At 42.7% G+C, this 23108-nt stretch overlaps 1 protein-coding gene across 2 annotated transcripts; it reads left to right on the plus strand.

The window, feature by feature from the left end:
* Positions 1-1080: 1080 nt before the first annotated feature.
* Positions 1081-22661, plus strand: PPM1K (protein phosphatase, Mg2+/Mn2+ dependent 1K). Of its 2 annotated transcripts, none has more exons than XM_063309593.1 (7): positions 1081-1385; positions 6531-7031; positions 8966-9066; positions 15331-15496; positions 15694-15838; positions 16580-16714; positions 18148-22661. In XM_063309593.1, exons 2-7 carry the CDS (start codon positions 6610-6612, stop codon positions 18277-18279), a joined length of 1101 nt encoding a protein of 366 aa, XP_063165663.1. In that variant the 5' UTR covers positions 1081-1385; positions 6531-6609; the 3' UTR covers positions 18280-22661. The 2 variants fall into 2 exon arrangements, with proteins under 2 accessions (XP_063165663.1, XP_063165664.1); XM_063309594.1 differs by having other exon boundaries at positions 1081-1342.
* The last annotated feature ends 447 nt before the right edge of the window (positions 22662-23108 follow it).

Consider the following 23108-nt stretch of genomic DNA (forward strand, 5'->3'; position numbering starts at 1 on the left):
GTAACTGAGCCCATGAACCTTGCTGCTGGTCGTCCTCTTCTCTTTCCTTCCACCTTCCCAGCATTAGAGCCTTTTCCAGAGAGCTGGGTCTTCGCATAAAGTGTTTGAACCAGGATAATTTGAGCCTGGTCATTTGTGCCTTGAGTGAGAATTCCAGGTTGATTTGTTTGAAGATCCATTTGTATGTTTTCTTGGATACTCTCAGGAATCTTCTCTACACCAAAGTTCAAAGGTGTCAATACTTCCTATCCTGCTTCTTTGAAGTCCAACTCTTGCTTCTGTAGGGTGTCACAGGGAACACCATGGTTTGCATGATTCTGATCTTTGTAGACACCTCACAGCATTTGGATATCTTTTCCAAGGCCTTCATGGCTGCTCCACCAAGTGCTCATCTGTGGCATATTTCCTGACTGCTTGTTCCTTTACTGTTGATGGTTGATCCTAAAAGCAGAAATTATCCACTACTTTGATATCTTCATTGTCAATTCTAAGGCTGGTTGTTCTATCTGTTGTCATTAGTCTGATCATTATATTTAATCTCAGTATCATTTTCCTACTGTGCTCTTTGACTTTGCATTTTTGACTATCAGGATCAGTGTAGTGCAGGTTATTGACATTTCTTCCTCCAGTTTTAAAACCACGCTCATCTTCTTCCAATCCCGATTCTCTTAATATATCTTTGGCATATAGGCTGAATAAAAAAGGGGAGAGGATACAGCCTTGTCACACTTCTCTGCCCACCTGGAGCCAGTCTGTTTCACCGTGTTTTGTCAGTACACAGGGAGAGGATGCGCCGGTTGGCAGGCGCAACGGCCCGCCCGCCCGCTCGCTTTGCAAGCTGGAACTTCACGCTCCTCCGAAGCGGCCTGGAAAAAAACCCAGAGACGCCGCCAGGAGGAGGAAGGAGGGGGACGCGACAACCGCTCAATACGCAAGTCCGCGCGCGGTTGCTATTGGACCCGGCGGAGGGTGGGTCGGAAGGCGCCTCCGCTGGAGGCCGAACCGCAGTCGTTTCTCTGCGTTGCATCACTCGCTGCGCAGCGAGTCTGGCTGTCAGAAGGAGGAAGGGAAGAGGCTCGTTCGGTGCCGCAGCCGCCATTGGGCCAGCGAGCGAAAGAAGGCGGGCCGCGAGCTCTCCTTATAGAGCAGCAGAGCCGCGGGGCAGGGCTGCGCCTTTCGCTTGGGGCTTCGCTATCCGGGAAGGAGCTCGGGAATTTACCGGGGCGGTCGGTCCGCTGTCGCTCTGCAGCGATCCCAGGTGGAAAAAGCCGAGGGGTCCCGCGGGAGAGGCTGCGCCTTCCGCGTAATTGCGCGTCGCCTCCAGGAGCCGGCTAGGTGCCAGGTACTGTCGAGGCGAGAGCCTACGCGCTTTCCATTCATCCCGGGTGGGGCCGCGATTCTGTTGCTTGCTCGGTCGGGTTGAAGGCGGGACGCCGCGCGTTTGGAGCACTTTGGCGGTCCCCAACCAAAGCCTTCCTATGGGAGGGATGCTTTGCGGTGGAGAACAGGGTGGGGCGCTGGCTTGCCTCGAACCTTCCGCCCATGCTAACAAGTAACCTTTCCTTCGGGTCGCTGTCGTTTCGTGGTCACTGCGCGGCCACGCCAGAGCTACCTTAAATTGCATCAGCGCTGCCGCATTAATTACCAGTGGAGTAATTGTTTGGGAGTGCACTGCAGGTTGCGTCTTCGCTTAAGAATGGACCTGCCTAACACCGCGGAAGCTTTCCGACATACCCCAGAACAGTTTGAAGGGGGCAGATTCGAGGGCCACCTGCACCCCTCATCCGGTTCTTGCAGTTGGGGGTGTGTGTGTCAGATCTTAAGAAATACGGGGAGAATCTTTTTACGATTAGTATTCTTTTGTTCGATCGTGTCCGATTGTCGGAGACTGCCTGGCCAAGTCCCTGCAGATTTCTTGGCAAGGTTTTTCGGAAGTGGTTTGCCATTGCCTCATTCCTAGGGCTGAGGGAGGGTGACTGGCCCAAGGTCACCCAGTTGGCTTTGTGCCTAAGTCGGGACTAGAACTCACAATCTCCCGGTTTCTAGCTTGATGTCTTAACCAGTACACCAAATTAGCTGACTATTAGTTTATAAGTGCTAATTATCTAGCAATTTGAAGTATTTTAAATATTTATATATTAAATATTTCAAATGCATTTTCCAATTACTCTTACTCCAAATGCATTTGGAGACTGATCCGTATGGGGAGGGGGCTTGACTAAGGCCACCTAATGAATTTAAGCGAGTCACCTCCAGTCTTGCAAAGAGACACCGCTTCTGAACGCGGAGGATTCATTTTCGGTCGTGCAAGCATGAATACAATATACTTTTCCTATCACAGATAAAGATCACTTATAAACTCTTTAATTGCTTCTCTCCCGCTACCTTAAATGTGCACCTTATTGTACGGATCCTCAGCAGCCCTATTAAGTTCAACGGGATTGCCTTCCCGTTGTATAGCAACCTGGTGCCCTCCAGATGTAAACGTCACTTCCCACAATTCCCAGTTTGGACGCCTGGGGATTATGAAGTTGCCGTCCAAGACATCTGTATCTGGCACTGCTGTTGAGCTATAATATAATTGTTAATACTCCACTAGCATTAATTTGCCATTAAGCCTCCGCGCTTCTTGAATTCTTTACTATCCTGTTACTCAACCCTTTTGTGGCGTGACTAATGGCCAAGTTGCTGAGTGGTGACGCTTTCTTTTCTCTGTTTCGCGCGGATTTCCGCGGTTTTGGGACGCGGGGCCTAGCAGGATCCTTCCTCCCGGGAGGAAATGAGTGGTAGCTTTGAAAGGCGAACTGGGGGCGGGAACGTTCCGCGTCTCTGCGCCAAGGCACGGGGATGCGCGAGGGAGACCGCTCCGGTTATTTCGGGGATCAGCGGACGGAGAAGGAGGAAAACGCCCGGCTCGTCTTTCCCCGCCGGGGGTAGTGGATGGCGCTCGCTTCGCCCGAGAGGAAGGCCGAGCACTTGGAGCGAGACCCTGGAAGGAGGTGCCCAGTACAGGGAAGGCTGGGCTGCCAGGCTTCTGCGCTGATGCTGCTGGGCTGGTTGCGTGGCTCTCCCAGGGGCGCGCCTCGGTGCTTAATCTTCCTTCTCTCTTGACACGCGACGAGGCGCCTGGCTCTGCTTGGTTCTCCCTATCCTCTCGAGAGTATTATCATTCCTTTCTTTACAGTTTTTACATTCTTTCTCAACACCTTGGAAGCTAAGCAGGTTAGGACTTGGTTAAGACTTGAGTGGCGATCAGGAAGTCCCAGAGCATAGGCCGGGAAGTCACAAAATAATCCCAGGAGTTGTCTCAGTTTTGACTTGACTTATATATTCCTGATATGGGCAAAAAACAGGCTACAGCTCCCCCAATTAAAAAATAAGTATTAGAACATGGGCTGTATCATAGTGTCAGATTCACTGGAATGATGGTGCTGGTATATCTGTTGTGTTTTACAACTTTTTAAATGCTTATAGGAGATGTGGGGAGGCTGTGGGTCTCTAAAAGCTGCTGAATTACAGCCCCTAGCATCTTTTACTGCTGGCCATGCTAGCTGGAGCTACTGCAAATTCACAATTCCTGGAACACTAGTGGTTCTCAAACCCTGGTGTATGAAATTGTGATTTAGTCCAAATGCAGTCAGCTCACCAATACAAGGTAACTTGCATTACCGTCCAGCCATTGTTTTTAATATTCAGTGGTAATATTAATTTTAGGATGCCTCCTGTGGCGCAGAGTGGTAGGCGGCAGTATTGCAGCTGAAACTCTCCCCACAACCTGAGTTTGATCCCAGCGGAAGCTGGATCCTTGGGCAGCCGGCTCAGGTCAACTCAGCCTTCCATCATTCCGAGGTCGGTAAAATGAGCACCCAGCTTGCTGGGGAAGGTGACGACTGGGGAAGGCAATGGCAAACCATCCCGCTAAAGTCTGCCAAGAAAATGTCGCAAAAGCAGCGTCCTCCCAAAGGGTCAGACATAACTTGGTGCTTGCACAGGGGACCTTTCACCTTTCACAATATTAATTTTAATAGTTAAAAATATTATTTTTTGTTATCTGAGTGCATGGTGAGCTAGAGGAAGGAAGTCCTTGAACTTTTGCTGATTACCATATACTAGGATGAATAGAAGCATCCCTTTGGTGGTGACTGCAATTTTTCCAGCTCTTCACACACATCCTATATAGTTCACACTATTATTTGGCTAGTCTTGGTTCTTTGATTCAGGATTGGATATTGTAAAAGCAGCTGTACGGATCCCAAGTTCTAGACATGTGAAATTCTGAACCATACTTGCAAGTACATTGTTGAAGAACTGAGTCATATGCTATGACCAGCTTATTTGCATTCCATTCTTTGAGATATGCAGAAGGCTATATCAATTGAATCTGGATTGCATGGTTGTAAATAATTAGATTATGTGAAAGAAGAAATCTGTATTTCCCCATCAATTATGTCTTTGGAAATTTTGAAAACAGTTAAGTTTGAAGGAAAGTGGATAGGTGATGGGTCAGTGAAGCAAAGAAGGAAGCAGTTTTGTGCCTTTTTTCACTTAGTGAGAAATACAGATTTTCTTTTTAACACAGGGATTATTCCCTCCTCCCCCACATACACCTTTTATAATCACTGAAATGTTTCTGAGCCTGAGAGGCTTTTTTTCACTGTCTTTTGGAATATGTAGACATCTTCCTGAAGAATTTCCATTTGTCATGCTTGATAAGTTTTGGCAAGGAAGGTCACTGCTCTGGTTTCCCCTCCTCCCCCTTGTGTAGCTTTAAAAAAAATTCCACTAAACTTATTTTAACTCTTCTGGTTCTGCTAGCTGGGCTGCTCCCTTAAGTTGCTCTTATTCTTGAGCAGTGACTGGAAGATTCTACTCTCAAGGCAAAATTACCGCAGATTACTGAAAAAAATGTTCTTACAGTGGCAGATCAAGCATTATTTTACTACCCAAGCTGAGGTTCAACCACTCAGTACTCAAATTCTCAGTAACAGCATTCCTGAAGTAGGGCAGTTTTGAATTGTAATAGATGCCTTGTTGCCAAAGAATTGTTAAGGATTGTGTTGCAGATGAATGAACAGGTTGACTTGAGGGATAGAGGGCCCTGTTTCTTGGCCTAGCAGAGAAACACAATGGTCAGTGAAAGGATATCCACCACAGAGATGCAGAAAACGGTTTCAGAAAGAGTACGGGTCTCTGATCTTCATTTGGCAGACCACATACATAACAGTATGAGAGCCAGTTTGGTCTAGTGCAGGGTTTCTCAACCGTGGCAACTTTAAGAGGTGTGGACTTCAACTCCCAGAAGGCTGGCTGGGGAATTCTGGAAACTGAAGTCCACACATCTTGAAGTTGCTAAGGGTGAGAAACCCTGGTCTAATGGTTAAGATGATGGATTAGGAGCAGGGAACCCTGAGTTCCAGTCCTGCTTTAGACACAAAAGCCAAATGGCTCTTGACCCTTGGAAGAATGTAATGGCAAACCCTTTCTGAAAATGTCTTGTCCCTGTAGTTGGACTGACTTGCAGGAAAATAAATAAAAATAAATCTCTCATACACATAAACACCTAAATGGAAATATTGCACATTAGTAATTTTGCAAGCTTTTTTAGGGCCTTTTCCACATGGCTCAGTTAATGCTACCCATTCATCCTTGAGCTGGCAGCAGAATAAATGTGTGAAACATTTCTTAACCCTGCCACCCATCCTTATTATGTCTTTATAGCCTCTGTTCTGATTTGCTGCCAAATAGCAGTGTCCTGATTTGAAATGTGCAGGAAGTATGAAGGTGGAACTTGTTGGCTTAGTTGCCCTCACCTCTTTTCAACATAACCAGCTGGTGGGAAACAATCTGCCCATCACCATATTGCTGTGGCTGGCAGATGATATTGAAAGATGAATGGACTTGAGTGTCTAGCTATCCGTTAAAACTCTTTCCAGCCTGTGGGACAGGTAATTCTTCCTGGGGTGGTGGGTGGGCCTGGGAAGGATTATCTGTCCCACAGGCCTGGAAAGAGTTTTAATGGATAACTCTGCTTTACTGGACAGCTCCCCCAGCCTCATGCTTAGCTTTCAGTAGGCTTGTTTTCCCACTGAACCCGCACTCAAAACAAGCTTGAAGGACAGAGAATCCATGGGATGAGGTGAGAACTGTCCAGTAAAACTGCCCCTCCCCCTAACCCCCAAAGCTTGAAGGCTGCATGCAGTCCTGGGCCTTAGACCACTTGCTCTTTATTCATCGAATAATTGCCAGTTGGCTGAGTCAACAGAACACGTCATGCCCCAAAATCATGGTTTATAAATCATGGGTTATGCACATAACATGTTAAGCTGAGGCCAAACAGCCAGTTTACAGCTTAGCTGTTAAAGAACCTGACCAGCAGCAAGAATTTCCCATGGAAACCATGTCCATATTGCTGCCAAGGAAACAACATGAACTCCCCGGGAGCTGAGCTCAACTTGTGAGAGACTTTATCTTTTAATTATACGTGGGGCAGATGTTTTAGATCTCAACTCTATGTATTTTTCTTTCCTCAGGCTTCTCTTTTAGTGGGGGACATTTTCAAAGCCAGCTTCCCACTGTCTGGTTCCCTATCACCTTCTCTGGAATTAAGTTATGTCCACGGCTGCTTTAATCAATCTGGTTCGAAACAGAGGCCACCAATTGCAGAGGGCACTGCTCGCATCTTGTGCGGTTCACAGCCCCAAGCGCCAGATTTCCACCAGTGACTGCAGGGCTTCGCGTTTCGATCTGGATGGGAGTGGCTGCCCTGCCACCTGGGATTCCTTTGGGATTTGGGACAACCGCCTCGATGAGCCTATCTTGCTCCCCCCCAGCATCAAGTATGGGAAGCTGATTCCCAAGGTCAGCCTGTCGAACGTGGGCTGTGCCACCCATATTGGGAAACGGAAGGAAAATGAGGACCGCTTTGATTATGCCCAGCTGACTGAGGATGTCCTATATTTTGCTATTTACGATGGGCATGGCGGGGTGGCAGCAGCTGACTTCTGCAACAAGTACATGCGGAAGTACATTCAGTGAGTACATGGATTCTTTGGCTTTGCGAGGGAAGGAGAGAGACATTGGCTGCTCAGTTGCTTAGTCATATAGTTTGGTTTTGCCTTAGTGAAACATGTGAATTTAGCTACTGTGTGCAGAAGCTGTGATTTATGGCTTAGCATGGTGCAGAAATTCAGCCATTCAAATTTAGTCAGTGAGCCCAGGTTAGACTGGCTTAGTGTGAGAAACTGGCTTAGCATCCTTTTCTCCAGTCAGTAGGGAAAGAAAAGCACTCTAGCATCACATGCTCTGTCCTGGGAGCTGGTCTCTACTCTGTCTCAATGAGAAGGCGGGCAAGTGGTGTGTCTTGTCAGTCTACTGCAGGACAAGTTAAGGTGTAGCAACTGGAGGATTTTTTGCTAGCAGGAAAACATCCAGCAATTGCTCTCCCTAATGGAGGGCTGGGAGAGGATAGGGCTGGGGCTGGTGGAAGAGGTGATGGGTTTTGACAGACAGCTAGACCTATGGGTGTGGCCATCTCTCAGACGTTGATCTGTGGGGGTAGGGAAAGGCTTTCCATCTATTCTGCTTTACTGTGAAGTCCTCACAGATCATGCGCTGTGGCTAATACTTAGGATGGGTGGAGGCTTCCTAGTAAAGCAGGAGAAAAACATTGCTCCTCTTCTATTTTAATAGGATGATATGCAGATATTCTTGCTAGCTCTTGGTTGTTCTGCCTCTCAATCATTTGCTTGTCCTGCATTCTCTTGCTCTAATTCTTGCTCATTTGATTTTCTTGCTTTGCTCACCTGTCCTCTCTCACTTATGCTCTCTCGTTGTCTTTTTTGCTCTATTTAAAACAGAAGGGGGGGAGTTGACAGATGCTAGTGGGTAGACTTCCCTTTTTAGCCAGTGCTGATCTGCTGCATGAGCTACCTCTTAGTTCAGGCATTTTTTTATATGTTGGACCATTAGACCTGTATACATGAGCCTGCGGATCACTTATTACATGAGCAGATGTGCCTGATCACCCTTGCTACTCTCAGCAACTAGAGGAAGGAGGCATGTCTGCTGAAAGCAGCTAGTAGAAGCTGGATAAATCCTAGTCGTTGCTGCATCATCACCATGATCATGCATGTAACTAGCTTGTGTCAAAAGATTGGAAGCACCACTTTAATATTAGAGCAGATCACCATGAAGCTAGGAGGCCCCAGGAAGGTTGTACTGTATCATGAGAATGTGACCTTCAAGAAAGGTTAGTGAGGCATCTTCAAGCTGATCACAGACAGCTATGTCTATACCTTAATTTTCAAGTCTTCTGATTATACTTGTCACCCTCCTTACATCTTATTCCAGGTGGTCTCAGAATGAAAAGCATAGTGCATTGAACTCAACCCTGTACTTAGTAAGGTGGCCCCATGGGGAGAATAAGGTAGAAGGATCATCAATTCTTTATTTTTGAGCACAGCTTTAATCCCTGTATGCTATCTTCTGATGTTTGTTTTGTTGTCTCAAGTGCCAAATAAGTGGCTTAGAGAGATTTATGCTCAAACCTTAGTATTGTGAAGTTGTTGTGTGTGGTTCCTATATGAACCTTCTTAATATTGGTGGAAGTTGTGCTTGATTTGGGAGTGGCAAGGAAATACTGTAGAAGAATTTACTCTGCTCAAGATCTAGATCTCAGCTAAGATGTCATGACTATAATGTCTGAATTCACATATCACACAGAGCTGGTAAAACAGAAATATTATAGCATAACAAAACCACTGACTCTGTGTTCTGAATAGCTATAGTTGAATTATTAATGAAAGCTTATCTTACTCTGTCTAGTTGTAATCCATGAGGCCACTTGTTAACATTATAGGATTTAAGCCATACCAGTTGGAATATTGATGTGTAATAATTTATGGATGAGAGCAAATGGTTAGTTCCCTCAGGCAATATTTTAACATGATTACTTTTTGTTTTTTAGAGAATTTCTCTCTGAGGAACACAACATGGAATTAGTATTGATTAAAGCTTTTCTAGAAATAGACAAAGCATACATGAGACATGCCCATTTGTCTGCAGATGGTAAGTACTGAATGTGCTTCTGTTCATTGGTAACAGAGAAATGAAATTTATTCATCTAGCAACCAGTGGTACTGAAGCTTCAGGCTAGCTGTCCCAGGGGAAAAACTGCAATTTGAATGTGCAAGGATTTGCTAAATCAGTATCTTGGATAAATCAGGAATAAGTTTGTGTCTGTGAACTACAAACAATTTTAAGAGAAAAATATGAAATTTCAAAATTAAGTGGTGTCTGCTTTGGGACCAAATTTTCTCGAAGTTGATTCCAAATATTTATTTGGAAGTCACTACTGAGAAGACCCCATACTTAATTTAAAATAAACTGGCTGTAATCTAGAAGGCTTTTTTGAAAATGAAATGTTTTATGAGCAAAAATTTATCAGTTGTCACTCAGTGAACAAATCTGTTGGGTCTGTTAAAACAGTTGGTTATCATCAACAGTAATGCATCAGCTTCCATGTAATGCTGAGCAGCTTTGACACTGTATACATCAGTTCTAAGCATATAAAGATTATGTTATGATCCTAGGCATACTCTATTTAGGACTAAGCACCTTTTTTCACTGAGGTTTCCTTCAGGCTGTAGAAAAGGTGTGGGCTACAGTTAATCTGAGATGCCAGTTCAGTACTAAAGGCTTTTGAATTCTATGGCAATCAATGTAAACAAAACAGACATGGCTCAGAGTCTGTAGTGTTATGCAAAATAGTCTTGCATTATAGCTTGTGGCTATGGAGAACATGCTCTGTATTATCTCTTAAAACAACTTAGGTATGGTGAAAAGCCCATTAATGTAGCAGCTAAAACAAATGGAAACCATCCTAAGAATGAGACATATGTTTTGAAGTCATAAAGTTCTAAGTGCCCTTGCTGTCTGAAATCTTGAAAAGCTACTGCCAGTCAATGCAGAAACAACTGCCTGGAGCTATGGGCAGATGGTATCAGATAAACGTGTGAAGCAAAGCGATCTGGCTCTGGAATGTTCTGGTTTCCCATGAAACAGACCAACCCAAGATGGATTGTGCTTTCATAGAAGAGTATTGGCCAAAAGTGGTTTGTGAGGTTCTGAGAGTGTTTTAGGTCTGCTCAGATCAGCCCAGTCAAGGGAGACAAAAGAAATTTTTGGTTGCTGACCAACTGTTTTTCACCCTGGTATAATAAGTTATGCCTGCAGTTATCAGTATCCTGCTTTCTCACACAACATGACATGTGTGCAGTCCCAATGCTGAACCTTGTTCTGGGCTGGCTCCATAATTATCAATAGCAGGTTAGCTTTTAGATAGCTGGTTTCTACTACTATGTAAATATTATTTCTGTGTAATATATATTTACATCAAGAATATATTATGATATTCTTGATGTACATATATGGTGTTGGTGCAGGAACAGTTTTTGTTTTGTTTTGTTTCCTGGCGTAACTGCCACCCTAGATGGTACTCATATTTAAGGACTTTAAGCAACTTCATGTAAAAAATAAAAGCAGCTCTGTATCCCATCTCTGAAACGTGTACATCTGAAGATGGAACCGTGTCCATGTGAGAGATGATGGACATAATACTAGAAAAGTCTTTCTAACTTTGCTTGAGCTAGTAAATAAGATGGAGAAATTGGGGAGGGGGGAAGTGTTAAGATCACCAGGAAAATCAAAAACATCTAGTGGGCAGAGACAAACCTTCATTGATATGTTTCACATATTTAGCCTTTGGGGTGGAAAACCCCCCTCAGCCCACATGGATCCTTTACAACAATTGTCTCCAATCTGGTAGGATTCTAAATGCATTGGTCTTCAACTCATGTAATTCACAAGTGTACATCCACGTGAAGTGTGAATTATGGGAACTGGAGTCCAATTAACTGGAATGCCATCAGTTTGGGGAAGCTGGCTTACATTATATAGCAAGCAAGGAAAAAGAAAGAGTTCCTGAAGAATTACCCACCCATTTTCAGTATTCCTGCTTTATTACAGATAATTAAATGTGCTCTTTCCGAGAATGATGTTTATGATGTTTATTACATTAACTTAAATGGTGAAAGTATAATAGATGAAAATGTTGGGGGTTTCCTAGTTGAAGAAGGTGTCAGTCAAAGCCATGGTTTTTAAGTTTTAAAATGTTAACCTGCAACACTGAAGAAGTGAGAGAGCTGCAGAAACATTTTTTGCATCATCGGATATATTTTATAAAAACTAAATTATTTAGTTTGCATCATCGAATATATTTTATAAAAACTAAAGTTTAGTTCCTTTCTAATTCTTTTTAGTGAGATTGCAGTTAATTGTATTTCTAAGAATGTCAGGTTGTTCTTTAACTTTTAATTCCATTGGAGTACAGTAATTACTGTGCCCTTAAAAATGACATTGTATAAATGGCAGAACTTTTTTTATAGTGATACTAGGCACATGACTGAAGCCTACTAAAAGTTACAAGACACATAGAAACCAGCAGTTTGTGTCTGAACATTGTAACTCTTAACACATGTACAATAGCACATTTATGTCTTATTTGGTGATTTCTTATCCCAGTGTTTTGCAATATTCTCAAAGCAAAACCTCTGAAGAAATGCTACTTATTTTGCCTCTGGGGAATTTTGCATTCTTTCTTAAGGTACATAAAACTGTACATGTGTTCAAAACAAAATGCTTTTTTTTAAAAGCCCTTGAGTACCTTAACCTTTCAAATTACCACTGTGTAGCCGTAGTGAGCACTCAAATAGATTGATGAGATTGCTTGGGGAATTTAATGCATATAAAAATGGGAAACAATAATATTTCCCCTCTTTGCTCCCATAACTTCTTTGAACAGTGTTTGAATTCTGCTTCTCTTTTGCAGCTCTTGTCCTTCCAGCGGTTGCAGGTTTTCTTTCTTTATTTGTAGCAAAATTCCTGGGTGAATTTTTCCTATTTGCCTCTGTGTGTACATGTGATTTATGGCAGACACGGTATCCGACCAACAGCTCTAGAATTGGAGGCCCGGGACTCTATATGCTGGGCTCCAGTGGAAAAAGAGATCTGCTTATGGTGGTCCCAGGTGAAGGAGTCTGGCGGGTTCCTAGCCTGGACTGCTGGAAGGTTCCCACATCCACTTTGTCCCATTAGTTGAGATGACATGCTCTAAAAATGTCCAGTGAGTGCAAAGATACCTATTGAAAGATTTTTAGATAATAATATATGGATGCTATTTGGGAAACCACCAATGTCATATTTATGCTTTACAAGTTAAGCTGTGTAGTCAGATTTTTTTTAAAAAAATGCTTATAAATATATTTGGAAATAAGCATAAGTGATTTTGATTAATGATGTGATTCCTTGATTTTGGAGCTGTGTTGCTGCTTAGATCTTGTCCTTCTTGCTGTGCTTCTTTTCATTCCATTCATTTGTAGCTTGTGAAGGCTTTTCTTTAAGCCCAAGCTGAAGTGGACCTAAATTTCTCTTACGGTCACCTTCCTTAACTTGATGCTCTTCATGGGTGTTAGTACCAGATTAGAGAAGGCTTGCTGGTCTAAAATCTTACAGTGGTGAATAAGTGATTCCACTTAATGGAACTAGGAACTGAGGACACAGGATTGGCACTCATTTCATGGGTACATATGAAGTAGGAAATTTCTGTTCTCCTTCTTTGACCCTGTAAGACTTCATCAGTTGAAAAACAACCCAGTTGATCCTAAATATTCTGAAACAATCTGAAACAAATTGACTCCACCCAGATCTGATAAAGGGGCAGAGTTAGCTTCACTGGAAACAGCCTTCACAATTTTGGTCCCTGGTGCTGCATTGCTAACTTGTCCAATCCTGATAACAGGGATGCAATGCAGGGGTTCTGTAGATGGATTAGCTACATGAATAGGCTCTCATAGGCCTTCAAGAATAGTATACTCAGACTGGGTCAACACATTTCGTGCTAATCCATAGTTACTTTCTGGAGCTTTCTCAAATTTCAGTTGGCTGGATTCTCATGACATTACACCAGTGTTTATGGTTTGTTTACTTTTGGCTTAGTATGTTATGTGAACTCAGCTGTTTTATAAACAATGGCTTAAGGCTTAAACTGTTGTGTGAACCCAGCCAATTAATGGCTAATCTAACCATAGTTTTGCATCATGTGCAAACTTAAGTCATGCAGTTTTCTAAGGATGCTGCATTGGTAGCTTCAAAGGGGAGGGAAGTACTGAATTCATAGTATCTGTGTTCATGCATTTTGCTAAGGCATCATTTGCTGTAATTTTTAGTAAAAAGATGAAACACATATAATCTGAAGAGAAGTTGGAGCATTGTGGTTTAGTGTTGTGTGTGAATGCAGCCAGGGTGTCAGCCAGATCCAAGAATCATCACTTTTTAATTCCTATTGATACTATGAAACATTATCCTGACCTTGAAAAAATTAGTGTGTTCTCCACCGCAAAACCATATCTGCCATTTTCTTCTCCACTGTTTTTAAATGGAGGACCATCTGATCTTAAATGCAGTCTGAAATATATGAAAAAATAAGTCCATTGATTTGGTACGTTCAGCAGTTAGATTGACCTTCCCCAACCCAGTACCCTTCAGAGATGTTGGACTGCCACTCTGATCATTCCAAGCTAGGTTGGCCCTGTAGGAGTTGGGAGTTCTGGGTGGCTCAGGGTTTGCATCTTGGGACAAAAGGACTCTGTTCTTGGAAGCAGCATTTCCTAAAGCAAGGAATCAACTGGGAGAGACTTTTGGTGGTCTTGAGACCTAGCCTTTAAGCAACCTTGACAACTTTAAGAAGTGTGGACTTCAACTCCCAGAATTCAACTTCAACTCCCAGCAGCAAAGCTGGCTGGGGAATTCTGGGAGTTGAAGTCCACACATCTTAAAGTTGCCAAGGTTGAGAAACACTGCTTTAAACGTTGAAGGGGATTGAGGGGAAGAAAGCAACTGTCTTCTATCTCACAATGTTTTACTCACTGATTAAAACAGGTATTATACTGAGAACACAAAAAGATTCAAATTGTCTGTCTCAGTTATGCTTGCCTGTCTCAGTTATGCTTGCCCTATTTCTTTTCCCAACTCTCTTATTTTAAGCACTCCGAGTAGGCTGCATGTAATGCACATTAATTCTTTGTACTTCATAATAATGAAACAGAAATTGAAATCCTAAGCATACTTTCCTGGTAATAAGATTCATTCAGCACGATGCTGTGATGCATTTCCAAAGATGCATCCTTGGAGTTAGCTGCCAACATGTGCTGTAAAATAATAGGAACATTTGACTTTTAACAATATGCAGCCTGCAGAAAAGGAGTGGAGGTTGAACAGGAGAAAGAAAACTTACCTCCCTGGAAATAGACAGACTTATATAAAACTCAAGGACCATATTTAAGAATTATTTTAAATACCTGTTTTAAGTAGTAGTAGTAGTAGTAGTAGTAATGCCTCAGGGACCTATCTCTATTTTCTTTCCTTTTTGTTTCTTTGATCTGTGGAGTTTTCGTGGCACAACAAGGCTTCATGCATATTTTTTAATCTGCCCAGGATGGGCTGAATCTATTTGGAAGATGTGATCCTTTCAGATAACCAGGAACCAAGCATCTTGCTACCCATTCACCCCCCAATTTAAATTCGACATCAGCTTTGTACTTTGAATAGTACTTGGAAACCTACTGGTAAGCAGTGAACAATTCAGCAGATGCTATGCTGTCAGAGTGGCTTTCACCCATCAGCATGCAGGTAACTGCCTTCTGGACCAACTGGTTTCCAAAAGCAGCCCCAAGTATAGTATTTTACAGCAGTCTAACCTCAAGATGACAAAAGCATGAATCACTGTTGCTGAGGCTTGGTGTTCTCAAAAGAGTCATAGTAGGCCTGAAGGACTCCTGAATCTCAGATTTGCTTTTTCAGGGAGAGTGTGACCCTGTCCAGAGTCAGTAAAAGACTAGAGATGGTTTGCAGTAAAAGACTAGAGATGGTCTCTAGGGTTCACATATGCCCTAAGACTCCAGACTGTCCATTTCTGTCCTCGAAGAATGTCAAGGACTCTATAGGATGTGTCATTTTGGGGGGGGGATGTGCCCGTTAATATACGTTTTAGTATCTTGTGGCCTTGTTAGCTAGTAACCACCTTCCCCTTGCATGAAGCCATGTTGTGTTTCTCTTGCTCTTCCATCCTTTTCTGTCTTCATAGCTAAAACATTTTCAAGCAATGACTCTTTAGTGGAGTTAGCACCATTCATGCAGTTTAAAGCTGAAGAAATGATACTGCAGGCAACTTGGGGGCTCAGGTGCTGATCACCTCTCTCTGTGTGACATTTATAGCTACCTTGCTGAATGCTGGGACCACAGCCACGGTGGCCCTGCTGCGCGATGGCATTGAGCTGGTGGTGGCCAGCGTGGGTGATAGCCGGGCGCTTTTATGCCGCAAAGGAAAAGCTGAGAAGCTGACCATTGATCATACTCCAGAACGGAAGGATGAGAAAGAAAGGTACCTCTGCAAAATGTGCAGCTTTGGGCTTAATTCTTTTCCCCAATTTTAAAGAGACGTCTTTTGGATTGTAGAAACAGGATGCTTTGTGAAGGGGGGCAGGATCCTTCAAGTAAAACTATTGTGTGAATTGGCTGTAGAAACATAATATGCATGATGGTGGCAGTTATTTCATATTTTTTCCTTTTAAATTAAAGGATCAAGAAATGTGGTGGTTTTATCGCCTGGAACAGCTTGGGGCAACCCCATGTGAATGGCAGGCTTGCAATGAGCCGTAGTATTGGAGATTTGGATCTTAAGAAATGTGGCGTGATTGCAGAACCTGAAACCAAACGAGTGCAGGTCAGTGGTTGTGTAGGATGCCTCCCCTCACACATCTGAAGGTGCACTTTATTGAAAGCTGATTTGGTACGGGAACAGAAATTGTAGGGGTGGAAGTGGAACCTATTTGTGACATCCTTGTTTTAGGCTGCACGGAGTGTGCAGATGCTCATATCCTGGACTGAGAAATGTTTTTTTAAAAATATCTATGAACTTTATTGCCTCATTGTATAGTTATAACACTGCTCAGCTCAAAAGGTACATAGGTACTGAGCCCCTAGTACTTTGTGGGTGTGGTATGGATCATATACATACATATAAGTCTACCACCCTGCAGAATTCAGAAGCTTGCCCTTTCTTCAATCAGGGATAGGCAAGTATTTTTCAGCTGAAAACTGCACATAATAATAATAATAATAATAATAATAATAATAATAGGTCTCCAAGGGCCATGGGGGCCCTAGCAGTGATGTGATGATGTCACCTGAGTGACTGGAGCCAACTATTTAAACACTTCACAAACAAGCCCATTATTGCTCTAATTGCAATTTTATCTGATATGCATGCTTTTGCATGTGAGTTTTGAACTGGGACATGTGCCATCTAGATTCTGTGTTCCCATTATTGGTTTGGGAAAAGCAAATTAGGTCAGTTGGCCTAAAAATAGAATCCAAACAGTTTTTTACTCTTCATCGCTATGTAGCAGTTTCTACTGGAGCATCATATGTCTGGACAAGTTGCATACTGTTTGTGTTGTTTTAGCTGCACCATGCAAGCGACAGCTTCTTGGTCCTGACCACAGATGGCATCAACTTTATGGTAAACAGCCAAGAGATTTGTGATTTTGTTAACCAGTGCCATGATCCAACCGAAGCAGCCCACATCATTACCGAGCAGGTAGGTATTTCTGCCTTGTGAGCAGTTGCTACTGACCAGCCTTCAGCTAAATGTACCTGCATTTCTGGGAGACCATGGATGATTCCAGTAGAAGACAATCTCTGTAGCTCAGGGTTGAACTGTGGAGTTCTTGGTGCTCTCCGAGTTTGGTTGTTTGCATGCAGACGTTTCATTGTCCAACTAGGTAACATCATCGGTGTGAGCATCATCAGTGCACTGATGATGTTACCTAGTTGGGTAATGAAATGTCTGCAAGCAAACAACCAGGCTCAGAGAGTACCCAAAATTCCACAATTCATAGATGAAGTATCCTGTTACAAACTCTTACAGCTGATGTAATCAGAAAAGCCTATTTTGTTTCATGTCTTTGGAGGGGGTGGTGATAATTCTAAAACAACATGGAGAGCTTGCAGCCTGCCACCCAGATAAGGTCTCTGAGATTATGAGTTTGTGGGGGGGGGCAGTCTACAGGCCATATGTGGGTCACATTCAGCTCCCCCAGCATTCTCTTCCCTCCCTCCCATTTCTACTCTTAAACCCCTTCTCAAGCCCCTGATTTGGCAATGTCGCCAATATTGGAAGGCTTAAGTGTGAAAAAATTTCCACCCTTGAGCTGCTGCCCAAAATTTTGAAAAAGGCCAAAAAATTAATCCCTGTTCCTTTTGGTAATGTTGGCATCCTTCCAGCTAGCACCTGGGGCTCTCCAGCGTGATTGGGGGGGAGGGGCAGGAAAAGTTGCCCATCCTTTGGGCTGTGGGGGCCTTCACACCTGGATAATATCTGCTCCGATAAGATACGCAGAGAAACAGTTTGGTTTTGGAGCCAGAAGAAGTTTTCCCTCCCTCCCTCCCTCCCTCCCTCCCTCCCTCTCTCTCTGGAGCAGGGTTTCAGTCTTCTGCCTTGGCAGCTTGAAGATGTGTGGACTTCAACTCCCAGAATTCCCCAGCCAGCCATGGGGAGTTGAAGTCCACACATCTTCAAGCTGCCAAGGTTGAGAAGCATTGCTCTACGGGGTGTCCTGATAGGGAAATCTTCCATTAGATTTTACAGTTTTCTTTAGTTAGAAGTAACTAAGAAGACTCCCTGATGTAGTTTAATACTTTTGCTGTAGCTGGGCCCTTGCTTAGCTTATCTTTGCTCTTCTGTGAGAGCTGGACATACTTCCCAACAAAGCAATGAGCTGTCACCACATATCATGTCTAAAGGAACATGATAGTAGAAATTCACCTTTGCTCTGCAGTATGGCAGCTTCCCCTCCCCCCCGTCCTCCCCCCCTTCCTTAAAATAGCCGTTAAAAATTTCATTTGAGGCTGGCATTATAATGGCTACCTGTGGATGTCAGATTCCTCAAGAGTGCAGCTGAAATTGTTTGTTTGAAGATTGGTGATTGATAGTTTAACTAAAGTTTCTGCCCTTTCTCATTGTTCTCCAAGGCTGTGCAGTATGGGACAGAAGATAACAGCACTGCTGTTGTAGTGCCATTTGGAGCGTGGGGCAAATACAAAAACTCTGAGATTAACTTTTCCTTCAGCCGGAGCTTTGGCTCAAGCGGGAGGTGGGCATGAGCATCTTCTGCAACAAGCCGCTGAACATTCAAGATATAGAAGGCAGAAAGGTGGTATGTAGGTAGAAGACCTCCATCTCTTCGAGCAACAAGCCTTTTCTCCCTGGGTAACAAACTGCTGTTAACTTGATGTCACCTCTTAACAAATGTCTTTGTTACTGCTTATCTCAAACTGAGCATTCTCACACCTTCGGTCCTCACTTGTGGATTTCTGCAGGAGCAAGATGCTGACTCTTTGCAGAGACTCTGGCTGTCATTGTGGTATCACCTGTTTCTCCTGATGTTCTTGAGGTATTTTAGGGGGTGGGAGAACATGGCAAATGCAAGCAGGCTCTGCACAGCATTGCAGTTGGGGAAGCACAGGCCAAGGACAAGAAAACAAGTAAAAAAAAATTATCTCCCTTGCTATGCCATCCTGCCTAAAGGAAATCCAGAGGCTACTAGAAGGTTGGAGAGAGTGAGAGGTGGATTTAATTGCTAGCTCACCACCACTGTCAGATCAGAGATAGCTCAACTCTGAGAGGATGTATTTTGGTCTCAGGGGGATAAGCCTCAGGACTGTGGAGGTCCAGTGGCAGAGACAGTCAGCAGTACACTTCCTATATTGATGTCCTTTTTTTGAAAAGCAGAGAGAGTTTTACACTTGGTTAAATATCTGTATCTTTGTCTAGTGTATGGCTCGAGAGAGACACTGCAGTCCTTGAGACACAGTACCAACAAGGGCATACCACGTTAGTATCCTTTCCAAAAGAGATCAGATGAATTCTCTAGTTTTTTTTCTTTAAAGGGGCCAATGCTAAGAACCCCCTTTTTAAAAAAAAAATGTTCCACATTGGCTACTGTTAAACAAACGTTTGGCAGTTCCTTTCCTAAATATTAATGCAGAGCATTAATGCAATTAATTTTGGCAATACGGTTTTTTGTTTGTTTCATAGTTGACAAGAAGACGAGTATGCCCACTTGATTTTCTGCACTGTGGCTATCAAAAAAGCACAGTCTGAGACTGTTTAGAATTGCCCTTAACTTTTACCTAAAGTAAAACTTGGAGGGAAATGAATGTTTTAGAGAGACCAGTAATATATTTTCAAAAGATTCTATCCCTTCCCATTTTAAAATCCAGCTGAGAAGGGAACAATCTGTGTGTTTCTCAGCAAGTCTGTAGTAATTGAAATAAAAGCAAGGTTTAATTTTGTGGCACAGGTATCTCTCAGTTTCTCTGGGAACCTTCCCCAACTTTCTGTCTTTAAGATACTGGCGGGGGTGAGCAGATGTACACATCTGATTGGGAATTTCAGGAGTTTCAGTATCCAGCTCATCTAGAGAATATCAGGTGGAAAAGAAAGCCAAAGTACTGATGCTAACATCTTAATTTCTAAATCTGAAATTTTCAGTCTCAGCTGTGAGATCTCATGACAGTGCCAAAATATGCATTCTTGCCTGAGCAAGAAAGCTGCAACCTCATGAGATCTGAGGATCTCAGAAGCTTCCAGCCGTTGTGGAAAAAAACCCAACTGATTTTGAAAACACCCCTAATTTTGGCCAGTGCCATCTACACATGTTGAGATTATATTACTGGTGGGCACTGAGTTTCCAGTCCCTATTAACATTACTTCCGTACCCCAAAGGTGTAAGAAGCAGTAGCTCTTCTGAGTCATAGGTGTCCTTGGGAGAGCAAACGATGTGACCTGTGTCATGACATCATCAGACAAATGTTGTGATTGGCATCAGTCAAAGCTGTGACAGATGCAAATTCCATAACGTTGTAATTGTGTCATGATGCACGTCTCATAATTTGGATGCTACTGTGGTTTCTAACAGATGCCTATGGCTCCAGTATAAATATGTGAAGCATTTCCTTGGGCTAAAAGGGAAATAACATTAAATAAAAATACAATACTCGCCTTCCCCTTCCATAGAGTTACTTTGCATCTGGGAATAATAGTGCTGAGCCATTTAGTTGAACCCTGGTCACAATGTGAACAATGGATTTACACAACTGAACTGAAAGCCCGTAGCACCAAGGGCCATTTTTGGTGTCAATCATTCCAATGCTGCTGCTGTAAATCCTTCTGTTCATGAATGATCCTTTGAACTTGTGAAATGCTTTGCAGACAGTGCCCTGGTATTGTTCTGTTTTTATCTGCTGTATATTTTTATTTGTTTGTGTTCTGTATGCCCATATACTGTAACATGGTTATATAGGCTTTAAAAGGTATGTGTAAAAATTGTATACACACTTATATCCATTGCTGTCACTTTAGGACACTACAGGGGTGTGTATTGATGTTAAGAACATTTTGTTCTTCCTAGGTTCTTTTTTTACAAGGGTTTTTGTTCTTGTTGTTTGCTACAACAAAAACACCAGCTCTTCCGTGGGCTAAGAAAGGCAATGCTTCAAACTTTAGCAAGCGATCAGAATTATCACCATTATCTAATGTAAATACATGATGCAAATAAATTGTATTACGGTTTCTCCTCCTTCCAGGTGAACGGGCAGTTCTTGGCCATGATTCCATTTCTCTTTTTTTAAAAAAAAAATCTTAATAGCAGCAGCTAGAGAAAAGGAAGTTGATAATTACTGAAGGCAAAGAAAGCAAACATAATTGTTTTCCCTTACTCTGGCCCAGCCCGGTGGAACTCTACCCCTACAAAGTAAATACCTTTTTCAGAAGAAGGAATTTTCCTCCAGAGCACAAATTCTCTCGCCACCCCTGCTCTAATCTTGCTAATTATCCATCCCTCCAGCTGACATTTGCATATTTTTTTCAAAAGCTGCACAGTAGACACCAGGACATGCAGATCATACCTCCTTTGGCCCTCATAAATCTAGAAATAAAGGGAATCCGAATCAGGAAATTCATAAAGCTAATCTTAATAGGATTTTTTTAAGGCATAACATTAAAAGGAGAGATGGGCAGCTGGTGGTTATGGTGGGGAAAAAAACATGCATAAAACTTCCAAAGAAATTATTTTAGGTTGTGGTTGCAGGCATCAGGGCACTAAGCCAATCTTAGCCCTGTGTAGCAGTCTGTCAAGAAATGGGGGCTTGGAAGACTTATTTCTTTGCTTCCTGCTGTGGATTGCAAAAAGAGGTTTATCGAGCATCTGAGTTACAAGAATAGTCATCCCCATTCAGCTTAGAATGCTACAGGTTGCACAGGACTGTGCAAGATATTTATTTTCCTGCATCACTTTTTGATTTGGTGATTGTTCAGTAGACATTTTGGAACTGAACACAGTTGCCCATCTCCTTTGTAACAAGGAGAAACTGGATGGTGGTACTGTATAGATGGAACTACCAGCTGATTGGGATGGTTTACCTGCATGGCATATTAGTGTGCTATGACCAGCTCATTTAAGGTGAGTTTGGTAGCCAGATGGTCTAGTGAAAGCCACCATAAGTTTACGTTCTTTGGTTCCAGCATATTTAAGCTGCATAAGTATACATTTGGGAAAGGGAATATGCAAACTAGCTGGGATTTAGGGGCTGGACAAAGGAAGCTTAGATGTGTTTTGACACACAGTTTGTCGATACCAAACAATAGGCAGTTTTTTCACCACATGGAATGTACTGTAGGGAGGATTTCTAAAGTTTTCCAAGGTTGTTAAGCTGCAGAGCCTCCTGCACAGGAGGAAGCCAATAATATTTAGAAAATGATTACTGTTCCTGGATACATAGAATGGTTTGGCAGCTTGGCATATCAAAATGACTTAAAGACTCTAATATGCGTGTGTATAAATTGCTTTGTACATTTGTTTTAGGATGCATGTGAAAATGTACACTTGATAATCCAGTTTCCTGGGAGAGGTGTTTAAATTTATGGTGTAAGATCTGTGCTGGTCCTGGCTGCTGTATTTCTGTAGGATGTGAGATTGGAAATGATTAGTGTAGTGAAAGTGTTTATGAGAATACACTTATTTCTCAGACTTGTTTACTCTTTTGTTGGTACAATACATTTTCTTCCTGTTTCTTTCCAGTGAAGCAAAGTGATGATGCATGTTCTTGTATGCAGCACTCCCTGGAAGCAGTTTCCAGAGAATCTGCTCAGGCCTTGCAAAAGACATGGCTGCTTTAATGATGCAAAGTGAGGTGCTTTGTTCATGTACTCATGCATGACACTGCATCTCTTGGTTGCTTTTCACTACCATTCAATTGTTTGGATTGAAGGCAAGACTGTGTCCAATAGCCTGTACAGGAAAAACAGTATCAGACGATTGTAATCTGGGTTATAATTGTGAGCAGATGTGTACATATATTGAACAAGTGTACAGATTGTGTGACTGGTTTGCTACTTCATTTTAAATGGTTGCTTTTACAAATCTGTATTTGTCATGGAGCAGGTGGAAGAATAAAACACATTTTAATAAAGAGCTTGTTCCCAAGTGTTTTCTCTCTTCCTTTTCTCCCCTCTTCAACTGCATAGATTTTCATAAATACACAATCTTTCCCAAATCTAGCATCCCTTGGATATTCCCAGCCAGCAATGGGGAAAAAAGTAGAAGCAGGATAACACACGAGGGTTATAATAGAAGACAACCTTGGAGTCCTGCTTGCCTGTGAGGTTGAATAAATGAGACAGAATGATGGCACAATAGAACCCTTGCCTGGAAATAGTCTACCGGTAGGCATCACATTTACGCCATAGTGTTTGTGGTTGGAATTATGCTTCTGAGCTTTATTGCCATGCTGGGTGGGGACCTAAGGCAGAATTTCAGACTACTTTGTCGAAGAAGAAGGATGTAATTTGAAGGAATGTGCCCTTTCTATACAGATGTTAATTGGATCTCCAATTAAAAAGTTCTCAATGGTTTGTTACTGCCAGCCTGAAC

The sequence above is a fragment of the Candoia aspera genome, chromosome 8 (genome assembly GCF_035149785.1).
Source record: "Candoia aspera isolate rCanAsp1 chromosome 8, rCanAsp1.hap2, whole genome shotgun sequence".
Taxonomy (NCBI): domain Eukaryota; kingdom Metazoa; phylum Chordata; class Lepidosauria; order Squamata; family Boidae; genus Candoia; species Candoia aspera.

What these genes read in the sequence shown, in the direction of transcription:
- PPM1K (XM_063309593.1), top strand. Translation starts at nt 6,610, where the DNA reads ATGTCCACGGCTGCTTTAATCAATCTGGTTCGAAACAGAGGCCACCAA. An exon ending in CGGAAGGATGAGAAAGAAAG is followed by an intron (nt 15,497 to 15,693) that starts GTACCTCTGCAA and finishes TTTAAATTAAAG; the next exon opens with GATCAAGAAATGTGGTGGTT. An exon ending in CCCACATCATTACCGAGCAG is followed by an intron (nt 16,715 to 18,147) that starts GTAGGTATTTCT and finishes TTGTTCTCCAAG; the next exon opens with GCTGTGCAGTATGGGACAGA.